At 46.1% G+C, this 22,167-nt stretch overlaps 2 protein-coding genes across 2 annotated transcripts; one reads left to right on the top strand and one right to left on the bottom strand.

Moving 5' to 3' along the window:
- Positions 1-2,048: 2,048 nt before the first annotated feature.
- On the top strand, positions 2,049-9,115 carry RFC2 (replication factor C subunit 2). Its single transcript, XM_026050205.1, has 11 exons — positions 2,049-2,161; positions 2,585-2,654; positions 3,209-3,250; positions 3,641-3,747; positions 4,715-4,816; positions 5,369-5,469; positions 6,684-6,841; positions 7,197-7,262; positions 7,711-7,791; positions 7,999-8,112; positions 8,827-9,115. The coding sequence occupies exons 1-11, from the start codon at positions 2,049-2,051 to the stop codon at positions 8,935-8,937; spliced, it is 1,065 nt and encodes a 354-aa protein (XP_025905990.1). The 3' UTR covers positions 8,938-9,115.
- A 2,866-nt stretch (positions 9,116-11,981) lies between these two features.
- On the bottom strand, positions 11,982-21,662 carry LAT2 (linker for activation of T cells family member 2). The gene is made up of 12 exons (XM_026050149.1): positions 21,575-21,662; positions 21,157-21,196; positions 19,589-19,632; positions 18,679-18,736; positions 18,056-18,099; positions 17,760-17,798; positions 17,487-17,517; positions 17,283-17,335; positions 15,661-15,729; positions 14,986-15,048; positions 14,038-14,110; positions 11,982-12,416 (listed from the first exon to the last, which is right to left on the bottom strand). Exons 1-12 carry the CDS (start codon positions 21,660-21,662, stop codon positions 12,398-12,400), a joined length of 621 nt encoding a protein of 206 aa, XP_025905934.1. The 3' UTR covers positions 11,982-12,397.
- Between the last annotated feature and the right edge of the window lie 505 nt (positions 21,663-22,167).

The following is a 22,167-nucleotide window of genomic DNA, read 5'->3' as shown; positions in this document are numbered from 1 at the left end:
CCTGACAAAACCTGCTACACCCTCCTCCTTCAGCTTCCCATAAGGGCCAAAGCACAAACTCTTAACCAGAGCAAATCTGTGAATAAAGGCTCCAAATGGTCTTTAAAGGACTTATTCCCTATATTAAGCATATGTAGCTGGGGTGTCATTGCTCCTGGATGACTATAAGATCTGTGGTCTCTGAATGAATCCAAGACAAGCACTTTTCTTGCTAACTAACTTGTTAGTGGAAAGTGTATATCTGGATTCTAGAACAGATAATTTAATAAATCTCTTGTGTGTATGTTTTGGAGAGAGAGACAGGAAGGAATTGTCTTAAATTCAAGATCATTCACCTTTCAGGACAACATATGCACATGTACTGCATTCAGGCACGCTGGTACATCTTTGACAATGCCTCAAAAGCATCACTCTGCACCTTTACAGCACTGAATTTGGAACTAATTTGATCTAGAACATATCCTGTAATTTCAAGGGAAACTACATTAGAAATAGGGTCACCTGCCATGCATTACCATCAATACCCTTGCACCCTCAACAGACACTTGCTCTGTGTCTGACAAACCAGAGCATCTCTGTGGAAACATGAGGAGTTTCTGTCCACAGACGGGTGCGCAGTTTTAGAAGACTGCAACCCAAGAAACATGTTTTATAATCAATTCGCAGAAACGTATCACAAAATCTGTCATCAGGCTTTCAGCAGCAGTTCTTATGAATGGGTCTTTCTCACAGTCCTTTGGGTTCTTATCAGCAGCAATAATGCACGTATAATGGGAGAATTAACGCTGGACAGAAAAATTGTGTCTTATCTAGAGGCTGGCACTCTCCAAGAGCGTAATAACTGCTTAATTCGGCAAGGAAGCAAACCATGTCCAGGGCGTTACACTGACTGACTTTTATGACCAGCAGCATCGAATGCAGCCGCAGTATTTCAAGATCTCATGCTGGCTTCTGCTGAACACTGCAATAAGATAAGTCTAATGTGTTACAAGAACAATGTACTTGGCCAGTATGTATGCTAGGAACAGACTAAGCACTGAAAACTGTCTGTCTTGCCCTCAAAAGCCACATATTTATGCATTTTGTTCTCCTACTTTACCTCCAGTGGGTGAAATCCACAGCTAATTTAGACAGCTACATACAGTCTGCAGATCAATTACAATTCCACCCTTAAGCAACACCTGTCACAAAAACACTCTGAACTGCATAAAGCTATCAATTAAAAAAAAAAATTAAACCACCAAGCACTGTGCCTGCAAAAAGCTTAGGCACAAAACTACACTTTGCATAGCAAAAACTGCAGCCTGCAGAATTGTGAGATCTTGTGAAAAACTCAGCAGCTGCCAGCACCACCAGGCCACAGGAACAAGCCATGTCAAAGGCAACGCTTATACCCAAAACACCCAGCCTCAAAAGAACAAGCAGCAAGCGCTGGCTCTTAAAATCAGCACATGTGAATGACAATGTCTTGGTGAGCGACATCCTCTAAGAGGAACAACACCACATGAACATAGGTTGAAATACGACCAGGACTGATTTCCCACTTCACGTTTACCGTAAATCAGAAGTACTTCCCAAGGGGCAATAACCTGGATGGAAGGAAAATCCCCTGCTTGCTAAACCAAAAGCAGCATCACTGATGCTGTGGGGCATGAGCGGATCCTGAGGTAGCACCAAGGCCCCTGGAGCTGCTGATATACCAAACCACCAAGCCTGACACTGAACAGCATCACCACAACCTCCCACCTGGAACAGCATAACTTGTTTGTAAGGCGTTTTTGTTTTTATATGGATAAATAAAAGACCCCTGAGGACCAAACCCGGAGCCCTAAATCTGCGCTCTCCCAGCAGCGCCGAGTACCTCCCCGACGTTTCACCGCCCGCCCCGGGCTAGCAAGGCCCAGCCTGAGGCCTCTGCAGGCCGCTCCTCCCGTTGCCGCCCAGGAGGCCGGGCCGCTGGGGACCCTCCCCGCAGGGCGGGCCCGGCAGCACCGCCCTCCCTTCACGGAGGCTACGGGAAGGCCTGCGCCGCGCCGGCTGACGCCGAGATGGAAGTGGAGGTCGCGGGGGACGAGAAGGTCGGGTCGGCGGCGGGCGAGAAACGGGGACCCGCCGAGCCCCCCGCAGCCGCCGCCACCAGCGGCCATTACGAGCTGCCCTGGTGAGAGCCCTGAGGAGAGAGCCCGGCGCGGGCGGGCGCGCACGGCCATTGGAGCAGAGCGGGGCAGGAGGCGGGGCTTGGCGCCGCGCAGCCTATGGGAGGCGCCGTTCGTCGTTGGCGGGAAGGCGGTCGCGTTCCCTCAGGGAGGGCTGTAAGGTGTCAAGATGGCGCCGGGGCCGGGGAAGGGGCCGAGTGGAGAGCGGCCGCCCGGGCCTCCATGTCCGGGCGTTCCCGCCCGCCGTGTCCTCCCTCTCTGTCCGGGCCTTCCCGCCCGCCCGCCGTGTCCTCCCCTTAGTTACCAGTCGCGACAAATGGAATCGGGCCGTGGAATGGCGCGCTCGTGTGGTCCTCTTGCTCACCGTGTAAAACACCATGAAAAGTGTTATTGAGCTGCACTCTATCCTGGGGGGTTGACTTTTCCAGGGTGGAAAAATATAGACCGGTGAAGCTCTGTGAAATAGTTGGGAACGAGGACACCGTGAGCAGACTGGAGGTGTGTGGCTTCCTCTTCATGGTTTGTAACATAATTCAGAGAAACAGACCCAAACAGACAACCACAACAGTTTTGTGGAGAGGGAAAACAAAACAAAACCTTCCTTACTTCACATAGAAATCATATATTTTAGAACATGTTTGATTGGTTTGCTAAAGAAATACTCCTTACAAAATAGTAATGTTGTGTGTCTTGGCCCAGTTTTAATACTTGGTAGTTAGTCTACTAATCCTTGAAAAATTAGCTGGTCATCACACCATTTGTTAGCAGAAAGCACGTACCAGCCAATAAGTAATTAAAGCAGATGGAAGGCAAGAATGCTAAAAGTTTAGGTAGTAAGTGCTTTTTAAGTCTTCTCAGCTTTTTAAGTTTTCTCATTATTCTACGGGGTTGACTTCTAATTGATAATTAAAACATGAAAACAGGTTCAAAAAACAGAAGCAGGACAGAAGAGTAGAAATGATTAATTCTTCTTGTGGTTAAATGTGAATCTTATTTGGTCCCAGTTTTCTTATATATATATATATATATTTTTTTTTTGTATGTTTTCTTAGGTCTTTGCAAAAGAGGGGAATGTACCAAATATTATAATTGCTGTAAGTATTGCTGTGCTGCTCTGTATTTCACCGTGTTGGTCCTGAGCCCGAGCCACAGTCGCCTCCCAGTATAAATTTGCATGGTTCCTAAATGTGAGGGTAAATGAAATCTTGATTTTCTGGTCACAGAACAATATTCTGGGCAGAATATTTAAGAAATATCCTTCTGTTGAGAATGAACTTGGTCTTTAGGTGCCCATTGAAGCACGTCCTGTTCTGCTTGCAACACCTCTGCTTGCTGCTGGGGGCTGGAACTGAATTTGAGCACCTCCTAGTCCAAGGTTCTCCCTCCCGCTCCTGCATTGCAGCAGCATTTCATGAATGCAATGATTGCAGAGAGTCCAAATTAGAAAATAGCATAAAACTCAACAGCCATTGTTGCATTTCTAGGGTCCTCCAGGAACAGGTAAAACCACAAGTATACTCTGCTTGGCTCGTGCTCTGCTTGGTCCTGCTTTAAAGGATGCTGTTCTGGAGCTAAATGCCTCAAATGACAGGTGAGAACGACAGCAGTGTGTATCTAGTCAGAGTCTTGATGAAGAAACTAGTATCTGCTTTTATTTTTAATTGAATTCAGGCAGACTTGATGGGCTTAGTGCTTCAGAGATGCCTCTAATACCAATTTTTATGCAGTTTTTCCAATTTAGTTAGGTGATATTTGGTTTTATTAATGTCACTATTATCGTCTGATGACAAACTTGACAGATACTTTGAAACACTGAAAACATAAGCAGATGGAATACAGACTCTATCGTCTTCCTTCTGAAGTCTTACATTCATAAAAATCCTCCAAAGAAGAAAGAGAGGATGACTTAGAATGGGACTATTCACTGCTTAGTACAAAAAGTGATAGAAAACAGAGCTGTAAAGTTAGATGATTAAACTATAGGATGTGTTATGTATGTAGAGGGCACTGAATCTTTTCCAAGGATCAGATGCTAACGCCTAATTATAATATTTCCAAAGTCCTTTAGCAGACCATATCCTGAAGTGTTCTGAGGATGGTAATGGAGGGTCGTATAGGAGTATAATACATTATATTGCCTTGGTTAATCTCAGTTACAGAAGAATTGTAGAATTATGGCATTCATGTACAAGGCAGAATAAACATAAAATCATTTATATTTTCAAAGCAACTCTTTGGTGGGACTTTGTGTAGGAAAGTGTCCGTGTTGTGCTAGTAGAATGCAGTTTGTGCAGCTATTTCTCTTAAACTATTTTGCATTATAGCTGGGTCTGTGGACATAGTTATGTAAAGTATTGACAAAGTGGCAAAGCAGTCTTAAAAGTTTCTGCCCCTGTTCACTTCATAACTTTGCCTTCTGGCTCTAGGATCTCCAGAGGTCCCTTCTGATCTGAATTCTGTGATTCTAATTGAGTGGGGTGCCTGGGAATGCTGCTGTGCGGAATAAGATCTATTAATTAAGCTTTGCCCAACTGATCTTGAATTACTTATTGTTCCAGGGGTATTGATGTTGTGAGAAACAAAATCAAAATGTTTGCCCAGCAGAAGGTCACACTTCCAAAAGGTCGGCATAAAATAATCATCCTTGATGAAGCAGACAGGTACCTTGTTTTTCTCTTGACCTCAGCTACCACATGAAATGTGTTCTATCTGTCTTCTTATGTGCAAAGTGGCTGTCAGAAGTAGTCTTAGATATTTCTATCAGGCTATCAGAAATAATTTGATATGAAATAGGTATGCAATGAACAACACTGTTATGAGATTCCTTATATCAAGCAGAGATTGCTGCATTTAAAGGGAAACGGAATACTGGGTTGAAACACTTTGGGATCTATCTGGATGTGAAATACCATCATCCAGCTCAATGACTATTTTTTCTTGAAAAGAGTCCTGCTTATTGTAGACACTATTAATTTCACTGGATGAAAACAGGTATTCTCATGCATCTGCCTATGCTTGGTATATTCCTAGCAGTATTTTCCAGACTATTAATGATTTAATGTTAACTTTGTATGCTAGTTTAACAGAGATCTCAGCAAGTGTATTGCAGGGTCATCTGCTTAAATGCCTAGCAGTACAAAAATTGGTATTAGGCTGCAGTTAGAAGTCGGTGAAGGGCAAAATCTGTCCTAACTCCTTTTTCTTTCACTCAGCATGACAGATGGAGCACAGCAAGCATTGAGAAGAACAATGGAAATTTATTCCAAAACAACACGCTTTGCACTTGCATGCAATGCCTCCGATAAAATCATAGGTAAAGTGCTGCCAGTTTCTGCTTTTGTAATACATTCTCCATGCTGTTGGCTACCTTTCAAAGTAGTTTTCAGAAATACCTTGAATCTGCTTATTGGAGGAGGCTGTGGTACTTCTGAAACTCAAACCACTTGAAAATGCAGATAATAAAAGAGCAGATCTGGGTAACTGGTGAGTTCTCTGAACAGCTGTTTTTGATGGATAGTGTTATGCATCTCTGCATAGAAGCAGATTTCTAGTCCTCTCAGCTTAATCTCTGTTCACCTTCTGATACAGTTTAAAGTGTACTTGGTGTGTTGTTCACTGGGTATTAACCCCTCTTGTTGTCCTGCTTCTTATTACAAAAACGTAAAGTTTGCCTAACTTTAGTAGACAGTTAGACTGATTTTGCTTAGGAGTTAAAACAGTGTGGTAAACATGTACATTGAGAAAACCAGCAGAATAGAAACTGAGCTTGTTACATGTTTGTACATAGAAGGCAGAATCAAGTAGTGCATTTGGACTGAAGTGAAGGACTATAAGAAGAGCATCTCTAGCAGGTCAAGGGAGGTGATCATCCCCCTCTACTCAGCCCTAAAGAGGCCACATCTAGAGACTGTGTCCAGTTCTGGGCTCCCCAGTACAAGAGGGATGTGGAGCTGTTGGAGAGAGCCCAGCGCAGGGCTACGAGGATGATCAGGGGCCTGGAACATCTGCCCTATGAGGAAGGGCTGAGAGAGCTGGGCCTGTTCAGCCTGAGGAGGAGAAGACTGAGGGGGGACCTGATCAGTGTCTATAAATACCTCAAGGAAGGCTGTGAGGAGGAGGGGGCAGCCTCTTTTCAGTGGTGGCCACTGACAGAACTAGAGGAAACGGCCACAAGCTGAGGCACCAAAAGTTCCACAAGAACTTGAGGAAAAATTTCTTAAGAGTGAGGGTGCCAGAGCCCTGGAACAGGCTGCCCACAGAGGTTGTGGAGTCTCCTTCTCTGGAGATCTTCAGAACCCGCCTGGATGCAGCCCTGTGCTAGGGATCTCTAAAGGTCCCTTCCAACCTTAAGAATTCTATGATTCTATGTGCATATGCTGAAGGAGACACTATATTCCATCCAGAGCTGAAAGACTCTTTGTCTGTAATAGAAGATGATAAATTAAGAGTTGGAAGCTGGGATATTTTCTTCCAAGCTGAAAATAAATGCCTTAAAGGGAAATGTTAATTATTCATCTGTGTCCTCAGAACCTATTCAGTCTCGATGTGCAGTGCTACGTTACACCAAGCTGACAGATTCACAAATCCTTGCAAGGCTACTGAAAATTGTTGAGAAGGAGGATGTACCATATACAGATGACGGACTAGAAGCCATTATCTTCACAGCTCAAGGAGACATGAGACAGGTAAAAGAGGAAAGACAGTGGTACATCTCTGAAACAACTGTTTAGAGCAAAAACCTCTTGAGGATTTAGCTTTGGAGAGGAAAGGCAAAGGGAACGTAATCTACGACACAAAAGTAGCTAACCTGTTTAGTTTTGCAGGGCTTAAAAAGTGGATTTCCTACTTGGAAAATAATTGATGAGAATAAGATACTGACTTGTTAGAGGAAACAAATCATACATACGTTTGCTGTTTATTCTGTTGCCTGAATGAAAGCTGCTTATTTAGCATTATTTCTTAAGAAGTCTACACTTCATCCTGAAGCCAGAAGTAGAGCACTTCTGAAAATAACTGACGTCTTAATTTTCCTTTTCACAGGCATTAAACAACTTACAGTCCACATATTCTGGATTTGGCTTTATAAACAGTGAAAATGTTTTTAAGGTTAGTAATAGTGTAAAACAGTACTACTGGATGTCTAGCACCTATAACTGTGTGAGACCTTCCTTGAGATGTGTAAAACTTAGAAAGTGCTTTGCCAGATTGCAGACAGTTCAATCTACGCAGCAATTATGGCATTAGGCAAAATAAGCCCATTTGCCTTTTGGAAGACAAATGTGTCCCATTTGCCTAACGGCACCTCTGAAGCTTTTTGGCTGTAAACGTATCTCCATCTATTACTTGATCTCACTTAGTGCTGTTGAGCTTGACATTGTGTGGGAACTAAGTTACTGGAAACTCAAGTTACTTAAACTACAATGAATTTAATCTGTATTATAGGATGAGTTTGATTCGGTCCTTCAACTGAACAGAAGCTTGTTGAAGTCCCTGGGTGGTAGAGCACAGAAGGTTCTAATCTGCTATTATTCTATTATTATTCTTTTTGACATAGGTATGTGATGAGCCTCATCCTCTGCTTGTGAAAGAAATGATACAACACTGCATCAATGCAAATATTGATGAAGCATACAAGGTTGGTTTTCATGCAGCATGTCTGTGTGGTCGGACATCTTTTCTCTACAAAATGCTTGTTTTGAAGACTTCACAGCATGCTCTACTTTTTAAGATAAGGGAAAAACTATGCAGATGAGCTGTTGAATGCAGCTGTGCCAGAAGTGAACACAGGCTTAACTCATCTGATAATTTCTAGATAAAGGTTGACTTATCCTTACCTACACAGATTCTTGCCCACCTGTGGCGACTTGGATACTCTCCAGAAGATGTGATAGGAAACATCTTCCGTGTGTGTAAAACCTTTCAAATGCCAGAATATCTGAAATTGGAATTTATCAAGGTTAGTAGTAATGTAGTAACTGATGGGGTTTTGAGAGCCTTTTTAAAAGGACCATAATATACCAGTAGCCTTGGAGTTTTGCACTTGAGATTTCCTAGGTGTTCCTAGTGAAAAAAATGTTTTTAACTTTTTATTATTTTTTCTTTTCTCACCTTGCCTCATCTGTTTGTCAGTAAAAACGGTTACTTGAAGACTAAAGTCTAATCATAAATGTCACTTTATTTTTCAAGTGCAATTATTAACAAATACAAATAATAAATTGAGGCAGCCATTACATCAAAGGCTCAATTAACTTTGAGAACTTTTTATAAGAGCGTATTTGATTGTAGTCCAATAGAACATGAAATATTAAATTATATTGGCAGCCAGTTGACAAATGGTAAACTGATGTAATAGAATCACTCTTAGATTTAAAATCTGTTCTCAAATACATGCACCTTGCTCCCTGAAAAGTAAGTGGAGTGATACAGATTTTTAAAGAACAGCATTTCAGCTGGTTTACCCGAGAAGGTGATAGCACGGAGTGCTGTAGGTGTTTCGTAGACTTAAGTTCAAATGACTCTGAAGCTAATCTTTTAGCAGTAAGAGATATTTAGTGGACTGTGACTAATATTAATAGATATAGACTGAGAGAAATGAAAATAAACCAGAAAATATTTTGCTGATCAAACAGACTAAGAAAAGCAGAAGATTTGACAATATCTTTGTCACCAGGAGATTGGATACACTCACATGAAGATAGTGGAAGGGGTGAACTCGCTCTTGCAGATGGCTGGACTGCTAGCCAGGTTATGCCAGAAGACTGCAGCCCCTGCAGCAAGCTAGAGTATTGACTGCGCTGCAAGATTCCCTCATGCTGGAAGATGAAGGAATGGTGTGAGATAAGTGACTATGTGTAAGAGCTGCATGTCCCCCAAATTCTAGCTGCAAAGAGCCTGTCCTCTGGTTTTACTAAATGCCAGAAAAATAACCAGGTTCTATTGTAAAAAAAAAATGAACTGTGTTTTTTATTTAGGCTAATAAAGTTTTTGAATCTACTTTAAACCAAAAATGCTTGTGTGTGATACAGCTGAGGTGGTGGAGAGGACTGAGACAGTCTGGAGGAACATTAAGGTTTTTTCTCTCCTGCATGTGCAAAACTGCTTCTGGCAATAGTATCCAGACCTAGCAAATAATCCATTTAGAATCTTTTAAAGAATCTCTCAATTTGTGGAATGCTCTGCGCTTGAGTAGAGCTCTTGTTTGGCCAGGTTGGACATTATCTTTTAGCTACAGTTTCAACTTACTGAAAAAAACACTACCGCTTTTCAGTTTTAGAAAATTCTTGCCTTCCAAATAAATAACACTTGTAAGCATAGAACAGCAATAAAGTAAAATGCAGAGCAAAGCCAAATATAAATTAAACTTGACGGCCCCCACCTTAGATCTGAGATAAGCATCTCCAAGTGGAGCCCTCTTAATTATATTAAGTATATTCTGATTATTGCAGTCAAATTTAGCTGGATGTATGTGTTACAGCCGTCTGCCCTTCACTCTGCTCCTTTTGTGCCAAGCTGATCTTTGCTGGCAGCCAAAGTCAGCCTCAATCTAAAAGACTGTCTCTTGCCCTGAAGAAGGGACTAAGGACAGCCTTTTTTCTTGACTCGGCTGCAGTATAACAGCAGCTTCAGTGGCCCCAGCAAAGCTTCCCAAAGCTCACCTGACAGACCCAAAGCTATAAGACAATGCTGTTTAATTGAGAGTGCAGGAAAGCACATTAACTGAAAACTGAAGCACAGATACGTTTAAGCTTGTTCCTGAATGGAATAAAGGAAGTAGCTCTAAGAATAATGGATGTGATACTCCAAGTATTGCCTTCTTTCACTAAATTGTCAAAATTACCTTTTGATTCTCAACAGGTAAATTATCACTAGTAGCATGAACATTGTTAACCTATACCATTAATAAATCAATAAGAGGCCTAAGCAGCTGAGTCTTCTACAGTTAGAGCATCACAGCTTTTTCTCCCCAAAAGCTTAAGTAAAGGATGTTTAAAGAGTAGCTAGTTTTCCTTTGGCTGTGCGTTCCAGCCAGCCTTTGGGTTCTGGTTTAGCATTTTCACTGCTGAACAGAAGGAAGAGGTATTGCAGGAGTGCAAACAACTTGCACTACTCTTTACTGGCTGGATGTTCCTATCAGTGGTGTGTAGCTTGTTCTCGTGGTGCCAGAGGGAGAGGAAGAAATGCGGAGAATCACAAGTCCTACCTACTTTAAATGGTTTTCTTCTTGGTGTTCAGTGATCTAGCACCAAAAATCCTTGCACACTTGAAGGGTTTCAGAATGAGATTATAGTATCTTTGATGATGCTTCCTGTAACAGTCCCTGGTTGTCTTCCAGCACAATGAGATCACTGGCTGGAAAGTACATCCAGAGCTTTACAAACTAGGACAGGATTTAGGCCTCTGCAAAGCCGATTGTTCTGGAGTGCTGAAAAACGGAGCTGCCCAGCCGCTCAGCAAAGCAGGGGAATGGGCTCCGTGTCTGCACGTGGATCAGCCCGCTGTGATGCCGCAGCTTTCGGGATAGATTTTGGCAACAGGAAGGTGTTGCAGCAGAAAGGAGCGGATCAGTTTAACCCACCGCCCTGCTGAGCGCAGGCAGCAGTAAAGCTTGCATTGTAGTAGTGTTCAAGGCTAGAACTTCCTGGGAGTTCTTCAGCAGTGATTAACTGTGTATATTACTGTGTGCCAGGGATCTTTTATAGCTGTTAATCTTATCCTAAGCATTTAATGGCTCCCTCTGGTTATGAGATCAGAATCGCAAGCAGCTATAACCTCTCTGAAATAGGATGTCTGCTGATGTTATAGCTGCGTGCTCTTTGCCTCCAGTGACTACAGATCTTGAAAAATACACACTCTGCAGCGTTTAATGAAAATGGAGTGCTGCTTCAGGTATTAAATTAGTCATCAAGGATGAAAATTTTGGGGCTGGGTGCAGGGTTTCAATAACAAAGATGTCCTTGTCATTCCCCTGCATTGCTGGGAGGCCGTGCAGAGCCAACGCGGGCTCTGTGCCCACTGCAGGCTCCCTGGGAAGCAGATGTTCTCCTCTATGGTCTGCATCCCTTGTTCGTGCAGGCTCTTTTTGCACAGCACTGGAACATGAGAAAAATGCAGCTTTCCAAGCTGAACCAGCAGGGGCTGAAGTGAGCAGAACGCCAGGCTGTTAGCTCCCTGCACACACATCGCGCTGGAAGTGCTTTCTCTGGGGATTTTCTACGTTGCAAAAATCCTATGGAAGCACAAATAAATGCATTTGGAGGAGCTACAAGTAAACCTTCTCCCGTGTCACACATCAAACAACTTATACGGAAACAAAATACAGAAACATGGGCAATGGCAACATGTGTCCTCATTAACTCCGCTAAAAACAGAGCCAAGTCGTTTGCAGCAGGAAGCTCCTGACACCCCCTTCTCTTGCTCAGCGTTACCTCACATCTCCTCGGCTCCTCCTTACCACTAATGAGGACATCCCAGTCTGTTTCATCCAAAAACACAGCATATGTTTCATACCAAAGTGCAATACATCACTGGCTTGGCTTTGGAGGCTTTTCACTTTTAATAAATAAGTGTGACAAATCTGTACATGAAGGCTCAAGAGACAAGGCTTAAGTCCCAGGTGTGATATTCCTGCAGCAGTGCCTGAGTCTGAGACACAGGCAGTTAGAAATCGTTCCTTCAGAGCTGTTACGGTGTCTCTGTATTACTACAAAACACACACCAAAGCACAGGGAGAACTGCCAGGACAAATACTGTGAATTACTAGCTAGGGGTAAAGCAGGGATTTAATCCTCTTTAGTCCTTAGCTTTTGTGATGATTTGGTGTCTTATTTAGCTCCAGAAAACCACTCCTGTTGCAAACCTGACCCCTTCCTGCAGGTTCTGTTTTTGTTGTGACCGGCTCCCAGAGGAGAATGTAGGGACTAAATTGGAACCATAATCCTTATGTTTTAGCAGCACCTTGAACGACCCAACCAGAAAAAATAAGTAGCTAGCTGCGTAACTGCTCAGTAATTTGGAGATTCACTTCATGCTTGACAAGAGAAAGCTTTGCACAAACCAAGCATCCCGTGTTTTCAGACGGAGTTTGGTGGGACTTCAAGCAGAGCATTCCTGCCCTTCCGCTGCATCCCTTCGGAGAGAGCTTGGGCACGATCCAGAAAAAGGATTTCACTGCAGGACTGGAGACTCCTCTTTATATACACAGGTTCGCTGCGGATGCTTTTACAGCTTGGCAAAAGGCTTCTTTAGATTCTACGTGATGTACTTGAAAGAAGAAGTGGGGGAAAATAGTGAGTCTGCTGACTTTTAATGCCCGCTTTAACTCCACTGCCTCTTAAATTTTCTTTCCAGTGGAAAGTAGTGAGGCACACCTCCCAAAACGGTTCTTCTCTACAACTCTATCTGAAAAAAAACATTCTTTACAGTATTATTTTCACTTCCTCCAGCTAAAGCAGAGATGCACCGGAGCAATGCAGTCCTGCTGCAGCAGGGAGAGTGTTTTGGGGCTGGTCCCACACTGAGCTTGTGCAGGGAGGATGTTTTAGCATCCTGAGCTCTGCTTGCCACCTGGGCAGCCGTTCCCCTCCCTGGACATGGTTGGCCAGACCTTGTGCATGTGGCGTTGGAAGTGACTTGCATACCGCAGGTGGCAACGCAAGCCAGAGTCCTTGACCAAAACATATGACCTGTCTCTTCCTCAGAGAAATTTGCTAGAGGGGAAATTGAGGAAGAGTTAATGCTGCGAGGGACAGAGTGCTCAGGTTCAAAGCAACTGCTGAAACACGTGGCTAGCATGACTATGCTTTGGATGGGTGGGACACGGCTTAAATATTCTGTATGGCCTCAGCAGTGGCTTGCTGAGTGATGGCTGCTCGCTATGGGCGCTCACAGTTTGTGGCGTGTGATTTCCTGGAGCTGGAACCATCAGCACTCGTCATAAGGACTTTCACACTGGGCCTCTGGAAGTGCTCAGAGAGGGAGGAAAAAAAATTAAGAAAAAATAGGAATTCTGCCCCAAAACATCTCCCAGCTGGAGTCTTTGGCCAGTCTGGAGCAGGGTGGCAAACACTATGCAGTAAGGAGGATGTGGGGACACCCCAATTTATACATGAGCATGATGTTGGGGGATTCTCCTCTTTTCCTAACACACATTTGTGCTTTTTGGATCACTGCTGAGAGCTCAGCAGATGTTTGCTGGGGACTGTCCCCCAAGACTGGGAGAGCTCCTGCTGAACTGCAGTAGCTGCTGCAGAACCTATTGCTGGGCATATAGCTTCTGCATGGTGTCTCTGGAGTTGTTTTTCTTCTGTACGTTACTGTGCATTCACTGACACTGCATTTTTATCACCCCCGCATTTAGTGCCATGAATCTTTATGCAGCTGGGTTTATTTTTAACCAACTAGAGTAACTCTATAACGCCAAGATCAGCTTGCTGCTGCTGTCAGGGCAGGATACGCAGCATTATCAGAGCAGTTCAGCCGAGCCCAGGGAATCCCTTGCTGTGCTCTACTTCGGAGCTGCACCAACTAGAGGTGTTTGGGGTCCCTGCATGCTGCACATGCAAGGCTCCGTTGGCCGCAGGGCTGCCTGAAGCATCCCTAAATCCTTTGTGCTCCTGTGTGTTGCAGAAGGGCAGCACTGGGGCAAATTTGTCTTCGTGATCTGTGTTACGTGGGTCAGCACCAGCCACAGAGGCAGCAAGCAGTGAACACACCTGGCTTCCTGTGCAGCCCCACAGGCTGCTAAAAAATGGCACTGCTGGTGACACCCAGCAGGGCTGCAGAGCACCACGGATGCTCCCTGCTGGGAGCAGGGGTCGTTCCTAGGAATGTACACAATGCTCCCACCCCTAACACACACAAACCCGGTATTTGGTCTCATTACCTTTGCTCTGGCAGAGATGCAAGGCCTGATGCAGGGTCCGTGTTGACATAATCCGGCTCCTCATCTGGACTTTCTAATATTCACAGTTATTAGTAAGAAAGTTCTGATCAGTCAGTGGGTTGATCTAAATGCGAACACAAGCCATACATACACAAGGCATCCCGACAATATTTTTAACTTTCAGTGTTAAAGCGTTTCTCCATCTAGGCTAAGAAACACCATACCACAGTGCCAAGATTCCTTGGATGGGCTTCAAAGTGTTCACAGCGAATTGCAATAATTCTGCAGGCAGGTATTTTAGATAGAGTCCTTCAGAGCCAAACACATGGACTTAGGTTTAATCTAGAGAGTACACAGAGAGTGCACGAGCAGGATAGCAAGAAGCAGTTTGCTCATGAGCCACAGAAAGCTCTTACATATAGACATGTGCATTCAGCAGCAGCCCCCGGGCCAGGCTGCCCTGTACGCTGCCCAGGAAGCCCCAAAATAGATTAAACTCTGTTGTTTAAGGGTTATCTTAAGAAATAACAGCAATAATTACTGCAAGATATTCACAATATTGACACTAGTGACATTGAATATGCATGTCGTGCATTTCTTTGTCTTAGTGGATTACAGTACAAGGCTAAATCTGCATCAGGGATATTTCGAAATTTAAGAGGATAAGATATGAATAGAGACATCCTTCTGTAACAGCTTGTGGTCAGATCTTGGGCCTAGATACTGGGAAATAGAAACACCAGATCTCATTCAAGGAGATGTCAGAGTTCAACTGTAGTGTCTGCAGCAATTTGCATATGAACTTAAGTGTTTATCATGGATAACGGGGGTAAAACATCTCAGGAGAACGGTGATGTCTGCATCACCATGCTCTATACTGGTCTATCACAACAGGCATGATACGTGTGAGCCTTGTCAATAAATAGTAAATAGCTTCTGAGAACATACCTTGCTGCAATGTCCATATGCGGATCGCTGTGCTGTTCTCATAGTCTCCTGCGTCATCTGTGACTAAGAGAAGTTGGGACAGATGATGCTAACCAACAAATGGATTAAAAACGTCTCTGTGAAACCCCCTCCTACCCTCTCGCCCTGTGACAGGCACGTGGCTGAGTTTCCAGCATGTGGCTGTCCAGGCTGCAGGTCTCCTGATGCTGCCTCATCTGTTTTCCAGTCCTGACCACATGCCTTGTTTTTTTTGCAGGCTTGGACAGGGGTCACAGCAGCTCCCACTACCCCTGCCTCCTCTAATCACTCCCTACAGAGCTAAAAGGAGCATGCACAGGGTTAATGCAATGTTTTCTACACAGATAAATTCACTGAAGGAAACCAAATTGGCTTCCTGTTTTGGCAGCAACATTCCAGGGATGGCTTAAGGGGTTTAGGGTTCAAAGCCCTTAAGCAGAGACTATAGCCCAGCACACGCTCCAGGGGCTCACTGGCTGCTGCCTTCTTGGCTTGAAAATGATTGGAAATCTCAGATAGGGCCTGAAATTATGGTAGATCTTGGGTATAACAACACTGAAAGGACTAATCTATCTTAACTGAGCAGCTCTCTGTCCACATCTGGGCTTCTAGATACCTTTGTACAATACACACAACTCATGGCAGCAACACGCTTACCTGAACTGGAGCCAAGACATGCTCCAACGACAACATTTTGATAGGAAAAGGAATCCTCCTCTCTTCCTCCTGGCAGGAAGAGAAAGAGGGAAAAGGATCTAAGAAAGGTAGGTGATACAGGGAACGCCTGCAGGACTTCTGCTGTCCATAGCAAAGGGCCATTTAGAAGAACGAAACCCACCCATTAGCTTAAGAAAAAAATAAATCAATCAAAATAGTTAGGTCTTCATGATCTTCAGGCTGCCCTGAACTAGGGCCAGGGCATCTCCAGCACAGCCACCCTAGGCAAACTCTGCCCCACTGAAATGCCACTGCCAACTCTCCTGGCAGCTGGCTAAGCCCTGGTTCGCACAGTATTTTTTTCCCTGAGTGGCCTCAGACAAAGGAGCCAAGATAAAAGGAATCTCTCAGCAGCTCCTCTTGCAAGTGGGACTCAAAGCTAAGCTTTCGTAGTTACTAGTCCTAGAACAGCTCTTAAAGCAAGCAGGGGGAGACCTGGCCCTAGAAGGCGGTCAATCCCCAGGCATGGAATCCAGCCTAGCAGTTGGGGAAGGGTTTTCCTTCCTGGCGGGTGTTAAGCTGGTGACTGCTGCATTTTCCTGGGTTATTCTCAGCTTGAGAAGGAACTGAGATAAGGAACTGTGAAGAGACTCAGTCAAGGTCATACAAGAAGTGCAAGGCAATGCAGAGAATTGATCCTGCCGGGACTGTAGACTGGCACTTGGACACTCAAAGCAACACTGACTCCTCATTTGCTACCTCAAAATTGCATCCACAGGTGCCCAAAACACAACGGAAGCCCCAACAGTCAACATGGTCACGGAGCCAAAGCTGGAGAGGTTTTGCAGGTGGGTTAACACAGCTGCCGTTGCCCGCTTCCACTTTCCTCCAGGCCAGCTGCATGTTGACAGGCACATGCACCAAGCTCATAGTCCCAGCTTGGACCAGCACAGGGGGGACAGTCAGTGCAGCACAGCAAGGGGTGATCTCAATATCACCCTGGTCAGATGGACACGAGTCCACCAACCACACTGCCCACACCAGCACCACCTATAGCTACTTCGTCAGCTGTCACAGAAATAGGGTGAGAATAAAGGGTTTCTTGCAGTCTGGAGCTTCCTGATCCAGGTCTGCATTTGCACTGTGGTAACTGTAAGCAGCAGATGGGCTGATGCTCGCTGGACTTGCACAATCCCTTCCTGAACCCCCCTGTGATGTCCACAACAAAGGCTTCCACCATGCAGCGAGGTGCAACCTGCTGCCTGGACTTGCACTCCTAAATAAATAACTTGAACACAAAGTCCATCTCGCACTGCTTTCTGTAGCTTTATTATCTCTTCCGTCACTGTCCTTTCAGCACGCTAAAGGCGAAGCGGGAGGTGGCCATGTGAGAGCATGCGGGTTTGCACCACTGTAGAGGGTGTCTGCATTTCCCACAACAGTTTTTCATGGCTCTTCACCCCTAATGCACAGACACACAGCTATGTCCCTTAAGGAAAGGGCCCTTTGGGCTCATGCTTGCTCTAGACCATATAGTAACAGAGCACAAACGTAGAAAAGGAAAATGTGACTGGAATCCCAGCGTCCTCAGGGCAGCCTGCACAGCTGTTCCACGACCTTACCGTGCAGAGACCCAGGGTTCATCCAGTTGTAGTAATCCCAGGATATTGGGTCACTGTGGAAAGAAACACCTGCATCAGCTCCATCTGCACAGGGTGCATCGCTCACGGCCGAGACATCCACGACTCGGCCCTGCGCTGGGGGCTCGGGGCGGCCGCTCACTGCCCCTCCAGCCATCCCGGGGTGCCGGGGGACAACCGACTTACATGTAGGCGGCCTCCTCGTGCAGCTGGTCTTCTGCAGGGACAAACAGTTTTGCCATTAGCACCACGTAGCTGCAAGCCCCGACGCAAAGCGGAGACGGGCGAAGGCAGCAGCAGCAGCCAGGCACCCCACAGGGCCCCGAACCACCAGCCCAGGGCAGAGCTGAGCGATTTTGCTAGCGGGGCTGGCTCAGATACAAGAGTGACTTCTGGTTTCAGTGGCTCTGGCCCCTCAGCGCTCATCCCCCTTTTATGCATTCATGCTGCAGCATTTACCTTTCAGGAAGTTCTGGTATCGGGATTCAGCCCTATCCTCTGGAAGGAAACACAGGTTTGCATTAGAAACCCCTGAGGGCAGCCAGGTGGTGGAGTGTCCCCACAAGCACCATCCAACTCATGCATGAACATCCTCTCAGAGGCCCCATTTCTCCAACGCTGCTGGGAGCTCCCAGCCACATAAGTGAGCAGAGATTTGCAACCTTCCCTCTTCTGAGTTTCGCATTAGGCACTTCTCCTACTCCTGCACAGACTGACAGTTTTACATAAGTGACCCTCTCGGTAGAAACACTCACCACTTCCAACGCGACGTGTGGTACCGAGTTCCTCATTGCTTTTCCTGAAAGGCAGAAACACACTGAAGGCTTCTGCAGAGGCTACTGTGCAGCTGCTCGTAGCTCAGACTCAGCAAAAGGGTCTGAACAAACTGTCTCACGTATGCTAAATCACAGCAGAGCCTAAGCGAGGAGTAAGCTCTATGAAACTACATGAGAATTTATATTATGCCAACTAGTGGGACCTGCAGTTTTGTATAAAACTCCAAGATGGAAATAACTGTGCCTCAATATTGCAACAGTTTTTTGTCGTGTATTTCCTGGGATTACAATAAAAGAGAAAATGAGATTTTTCGTGTCAAACTTGTCATAAGCAAAGAGCACTGTTTCCTTTTCATTATGTGCCTGCTGTGCATAATGACAGCTCATTTCCTTTCTTCTGATTCAACTAGTTATTAGTAGAATACAGTTAGACTGAAGAAAAATCAGGAAAAAAAGATTAAAACCACTATGGACTGGCAATACATTCAGTACAGCCCAAGACAGATCCATAGGATCCAGAACCTGCCTGTTCTGAACAGACCCATAATTTGAGGTAATTATCCAGCCTCTATTGCTAGATTTTGTGTTCCTCTCTTACCTACCTTGTCACTGGTGAGTTTTCTGACGCCTTATTTTGTTCTAGTCTTCTTGTGGTTAGCACTAAGAAGAAAACCAGATATTAGGATTATGGCAGCAGCAGATGTTTCAAAGTGACCACTGAGGATCACACCTACAAGGTTTCCAGGTCCTGGTAACCATTTATCTAGGGCAGGGTGAAATAGTTTCCAAATAGCTCCTCAGAAGTGTACAATGGGCCAGGACAGGAAGCAAATAGAAAAAAAGATTAGATCTAAGGTCAGCAGAGCTAGCGAACAGACCCCAGAGGTGCGTCCTAATCGTTATCTTATTTCCTAATCTGCCTCAGTGTTGCTTGATTTGGTGGCATCTTCCACGCTTCAATACCCTGCCCTTACAACACCAGCTGCGCCTCTGGTGCACGAGCTCTGGTTGCAGCACCCTTGTCCCTCGGGCCACCTGGAGCAAAGGCTCCCAGGTGGGCGCAGGGCTCGGGCTCCGCACAGCTGGCGGCAGCAGCTGGCCTGGCCCGCACAGCTCGCTTGAGGATAAAAGTTAAAGGTCAGCGTGTGAGCAAATCTGCTGCAGGAAACAATACGAGGACAACAATAAGTGAGTCACACTTATCCATTCAGGTTCATCCCACGCTGCCATTTCCACAGTGCGAGCGGTGGGTTTTGAACAGCCCGATTTATGTTTCAATGACTCTCTGGTGATTAATTTTCAAAGCGGAGGTTATTATTATTAAATGTTAGGGATTCACATCCCTAGAAGCATCTAAGGCTGTATTGAAAATTTCACTTGTGTGTTATCACGCAGCCTAGTTTTGAGGTCACCCTTTTATTTTTAGAGCAATATTTGCTGTTCTGAGCACTGCAGAAAGGGAGGCTCACACTGGCCAGCACGCCCCAAGGGATCTGTGAGCCCCATACTTACTAGAACGGGATCGAATCACCTCAAAACTCCGTTGATTTTCAAGCCTGGAAAGAGAATAAATATAGTTGTGAGGTGGGGAGAAGAACAAGGCTGGATTTGCAGGGATACAACAAGGTGCAAAAGATTCCACTCTTTGGTAAGCAGAGGGAATCACAGGGCTGAGCTCAGCTTCATGGAACATCATGCTTCTGTGGCTCAGCTTCTCGTGCAAAGACAGAAGAAAATTGGGAGCAGCTTCCTGACTCTTTCCCTTGCTATATTGCTTGTGATGACGCATGGAGGTCTCCTTTGAAATCTCACTTTGGCCTCCTATCCTGCCCTTCAGTGTATGGATTGCTGGCAGAGCAGCCTCCATCAGCTAAAAGAAGGACCAGGGATGAGGAAAACAACATTTATTAGGATTACTCTGACGCTTTACATGCCAATTAAGCTGTATTTAAATTAAGCTTGGAAGGCCAGCATCCCCTTTTCACCCAGGGAAGAGAGAGGGGGGGAGAAAAAAAAAAATCCCCACCCTATGAAATATCTTAAACTCCTATTGTCTAACCTCATCTGTTATCCCACCTGCTCCCAGGATCCCTTAATATTGACCAGAAATAATATACATTGTCAATAATCCTCTCTCCCTTTCAGCTATCACAATCTCTCACTCCTCTCCAGAACACGGCAGGATTCAGCTCCTGTTCAACTACGGATGGATATAAGCACTCATCATATCTAATTTGGGGTCCTTGGGGGTCTCTGCTCTTTTCACCCCTTTGCTCCGGTCACCTCTCTTCCTTAGGCTGGTGCTGATGGTGCAGGGCTGGCACGGAGACAGCAATCACACTGCAAAGCCCGTAAGCACATATAGTTCAATCACTGGGCTTGCAGAAAGCCAAAACTACAACAAAACTTATCTAGGAGAGAAGAGCGCACGGTATCAAGAGCCTGCAGCCAAAAGATGCGATCCAGACAAAAACTTTGACAAGTCAAGGCATTTTGGCAGAGTATCGTGGAGCCTTCTGCAGCTCCCCCCACACTGCTGGCCCCACAGAGGCTGTTGCAGAGCCCATCTGCACCCTGCTTGCTCCATCGTGGAAGGTTACAATTAGCTGCGGTTTTCTGTTGCTGGAGGAAACAAGGGGGGCCGCTCTGTGATGTTTCCTCAGCCACCGGTGCTTCAGGCTTGGTGCTCGGCGCCAGCACGTGTCCTAACCAGCACCCAACACAGGATTGCGCTCGCTGAGCCTCTCTACCTTGCCTTGGTATGCGATGGCACCAGATAAGAACTTGCTCTTCCTCTTTTCCAGAGGTTTTTCCACCTAGTGAGTGACTCACAGTGTCAGAGCTCCTGCCCCTTCTGGGATTACTCTTCTGGGCACAGTGCCACCTCGCCAGGGTCTCGGGGGGGTTGTCTTCACACCTACAACATGAGATTCTGGGGGATTTTTATTTTTATAGTCTTTTCTTTTTCAGCTAGGCGGATATTGGGAGCACATGGACTAGGCACAGCCTTTGCCTGGCTCTGGCACAGATCCCTGGATCCAGACAGCCTGGGAAAAGGGCAGGTGGGAAACGTGACTTACTCTCTCCTCCGCTCGCTCTGCTGCTTTTCTCGCTTGGAAGCTGAAAGAAATTGGGGGGGAAAAGGCAATTAGAGATGGACAACTGGGGAGCTCAGGAGCAGAGGGGGACGGAGCAGCTCAACATAGAAGCTCCCAGTGCGAGGCGCTGGCAAAGACTGGTGCCAGCAAGGGGCTTTGGACACCAGCACCCACAGAACTGCCATGCAGGACGCCCTGGGCTGACACAGGGCTCGGGCAGGAGCTGATTTTGGTTACCCAACTACCTCCCTTCCCGCAAGCCAAGCGTGGAGCCCAACTTGTCCATCTGTGTGGAGCGTGTTCCTCGGCGCCGGCGAGCGCGGCCGCCTCGGTGCTCAACGGAGCCTCACGACACGGGACCCTCCGCGTGCCCCGGCCCGCGCCCGGCGCGACGCCTTACCCCAGAGCTGGCACCTCACGCAGACGCCCACGGCGGCCCCGAGCAGCATCAGCGAGGCGGCCGCCCACAGCACCTCGGCCTGCGCCATGGCCCGGCTCACGTCCAGCCTGAAACGCAGGATCCATGAACCCGACGGCTCTATCCACACCCCTCAGCCCCACCACCCGCAGGATCCGCACCCCTCAGCCCCACCACCCGCAGGATCCGCACCCCTCAGCCCCACCACCAGCACTGTTGTCACCATCTCTTTAAACACCCATGAGGGGCAGCCAAAGGAGAGGCCCATGTCCACGTGCTTTCAAGCACCCCAAGGCAGGAAGATCCATTTGGACTCACTCCCTGGGGCACCGCTGGCTTTAGGTGGGGGAAAAAAAAAAAAAAAAACAAAAAAAAAAACCCAAAACCCAAAACTTGCCATTCCAAACCTCCCCCTGCTCACACACATGGGTAGGGAGTGGAGGCGCAACGCTCCCCAGAGCTCCCCATGCTAAATTTGAGCACAGAGAAAACAACCCACTCCTGTGGTAGTTTCAGGTCTTCAAGAGCGAAATTAAGAAGACATCAAGATGGCCTGTGCTGTTTATAGAGGTCTC

Source organism: Nothoprocta perdicaria, unplaced genomic scaffold (assembly GCF_003342845.1).
Source record: "Nothoprocta perdicaria isolate Ctin4 unplaced genomic scaffold, notPer1 scaffold_66, whole genome shotgun sequence".
In the NCBI taxonomy this organism is placed as follows: Eukaryota; Metazoa; Chordata; class Aves; order Tinamiformes; family Tinamidae; genus Nothoprocta; species Nothoprocta perdicaria.
This window is presented reverse-complemented; position numbering and strand designations above follow the sequence as displayed.

Excerpts from the sequence above, each read along its gene's own strand:
- LAT2 (XM_026050149.1), bottom strand. The coding sequence starts at position 21,662 with ATGGCGCAGGCCGAGGTGCTGTGGGCGGCCGCCTCGCTGATGCTGCTC. Across the intron at positions 19,633-21,156 it reads CAGAGCGAGCGGAGGAGAGA|GCTTGAAAATCAACGGAGTT; the intron begins GTAAGTCACGTT and ends TTCTCTTTCCAG. Across the intron at positions 17,799-18,055 it reads CACACGTCGCGTTGGAAGTG|AGGATAGGGCTGAATCCCGA; the intron begins GTGAGTGTTTCT and ends GTTTCCTTCCAG.
- RFC2 (XM_026050205.1), top strand. The coding sequence starts at position 2,049 with ATGGAAGTGGAGGTCGCGGGGGACGAGAAGGTCGGGTCGGCGGCGGGC. Across the intron at positions 3,251-3,640 it reads TACCAAATATTATAATTGCT|GGTCCTCCAGGAACAGGTAA; the intron begins GTAAGTATTGCT and ends TTGCATTTCTAG. Across the intron at positions 4,817-5,368 it reads ATCCTTGATGAAGCAGACAG|CATGACAGATGGAGCACAGC; the intron begins GTACCTTGTTTT and ends TCTTTCACTCAG.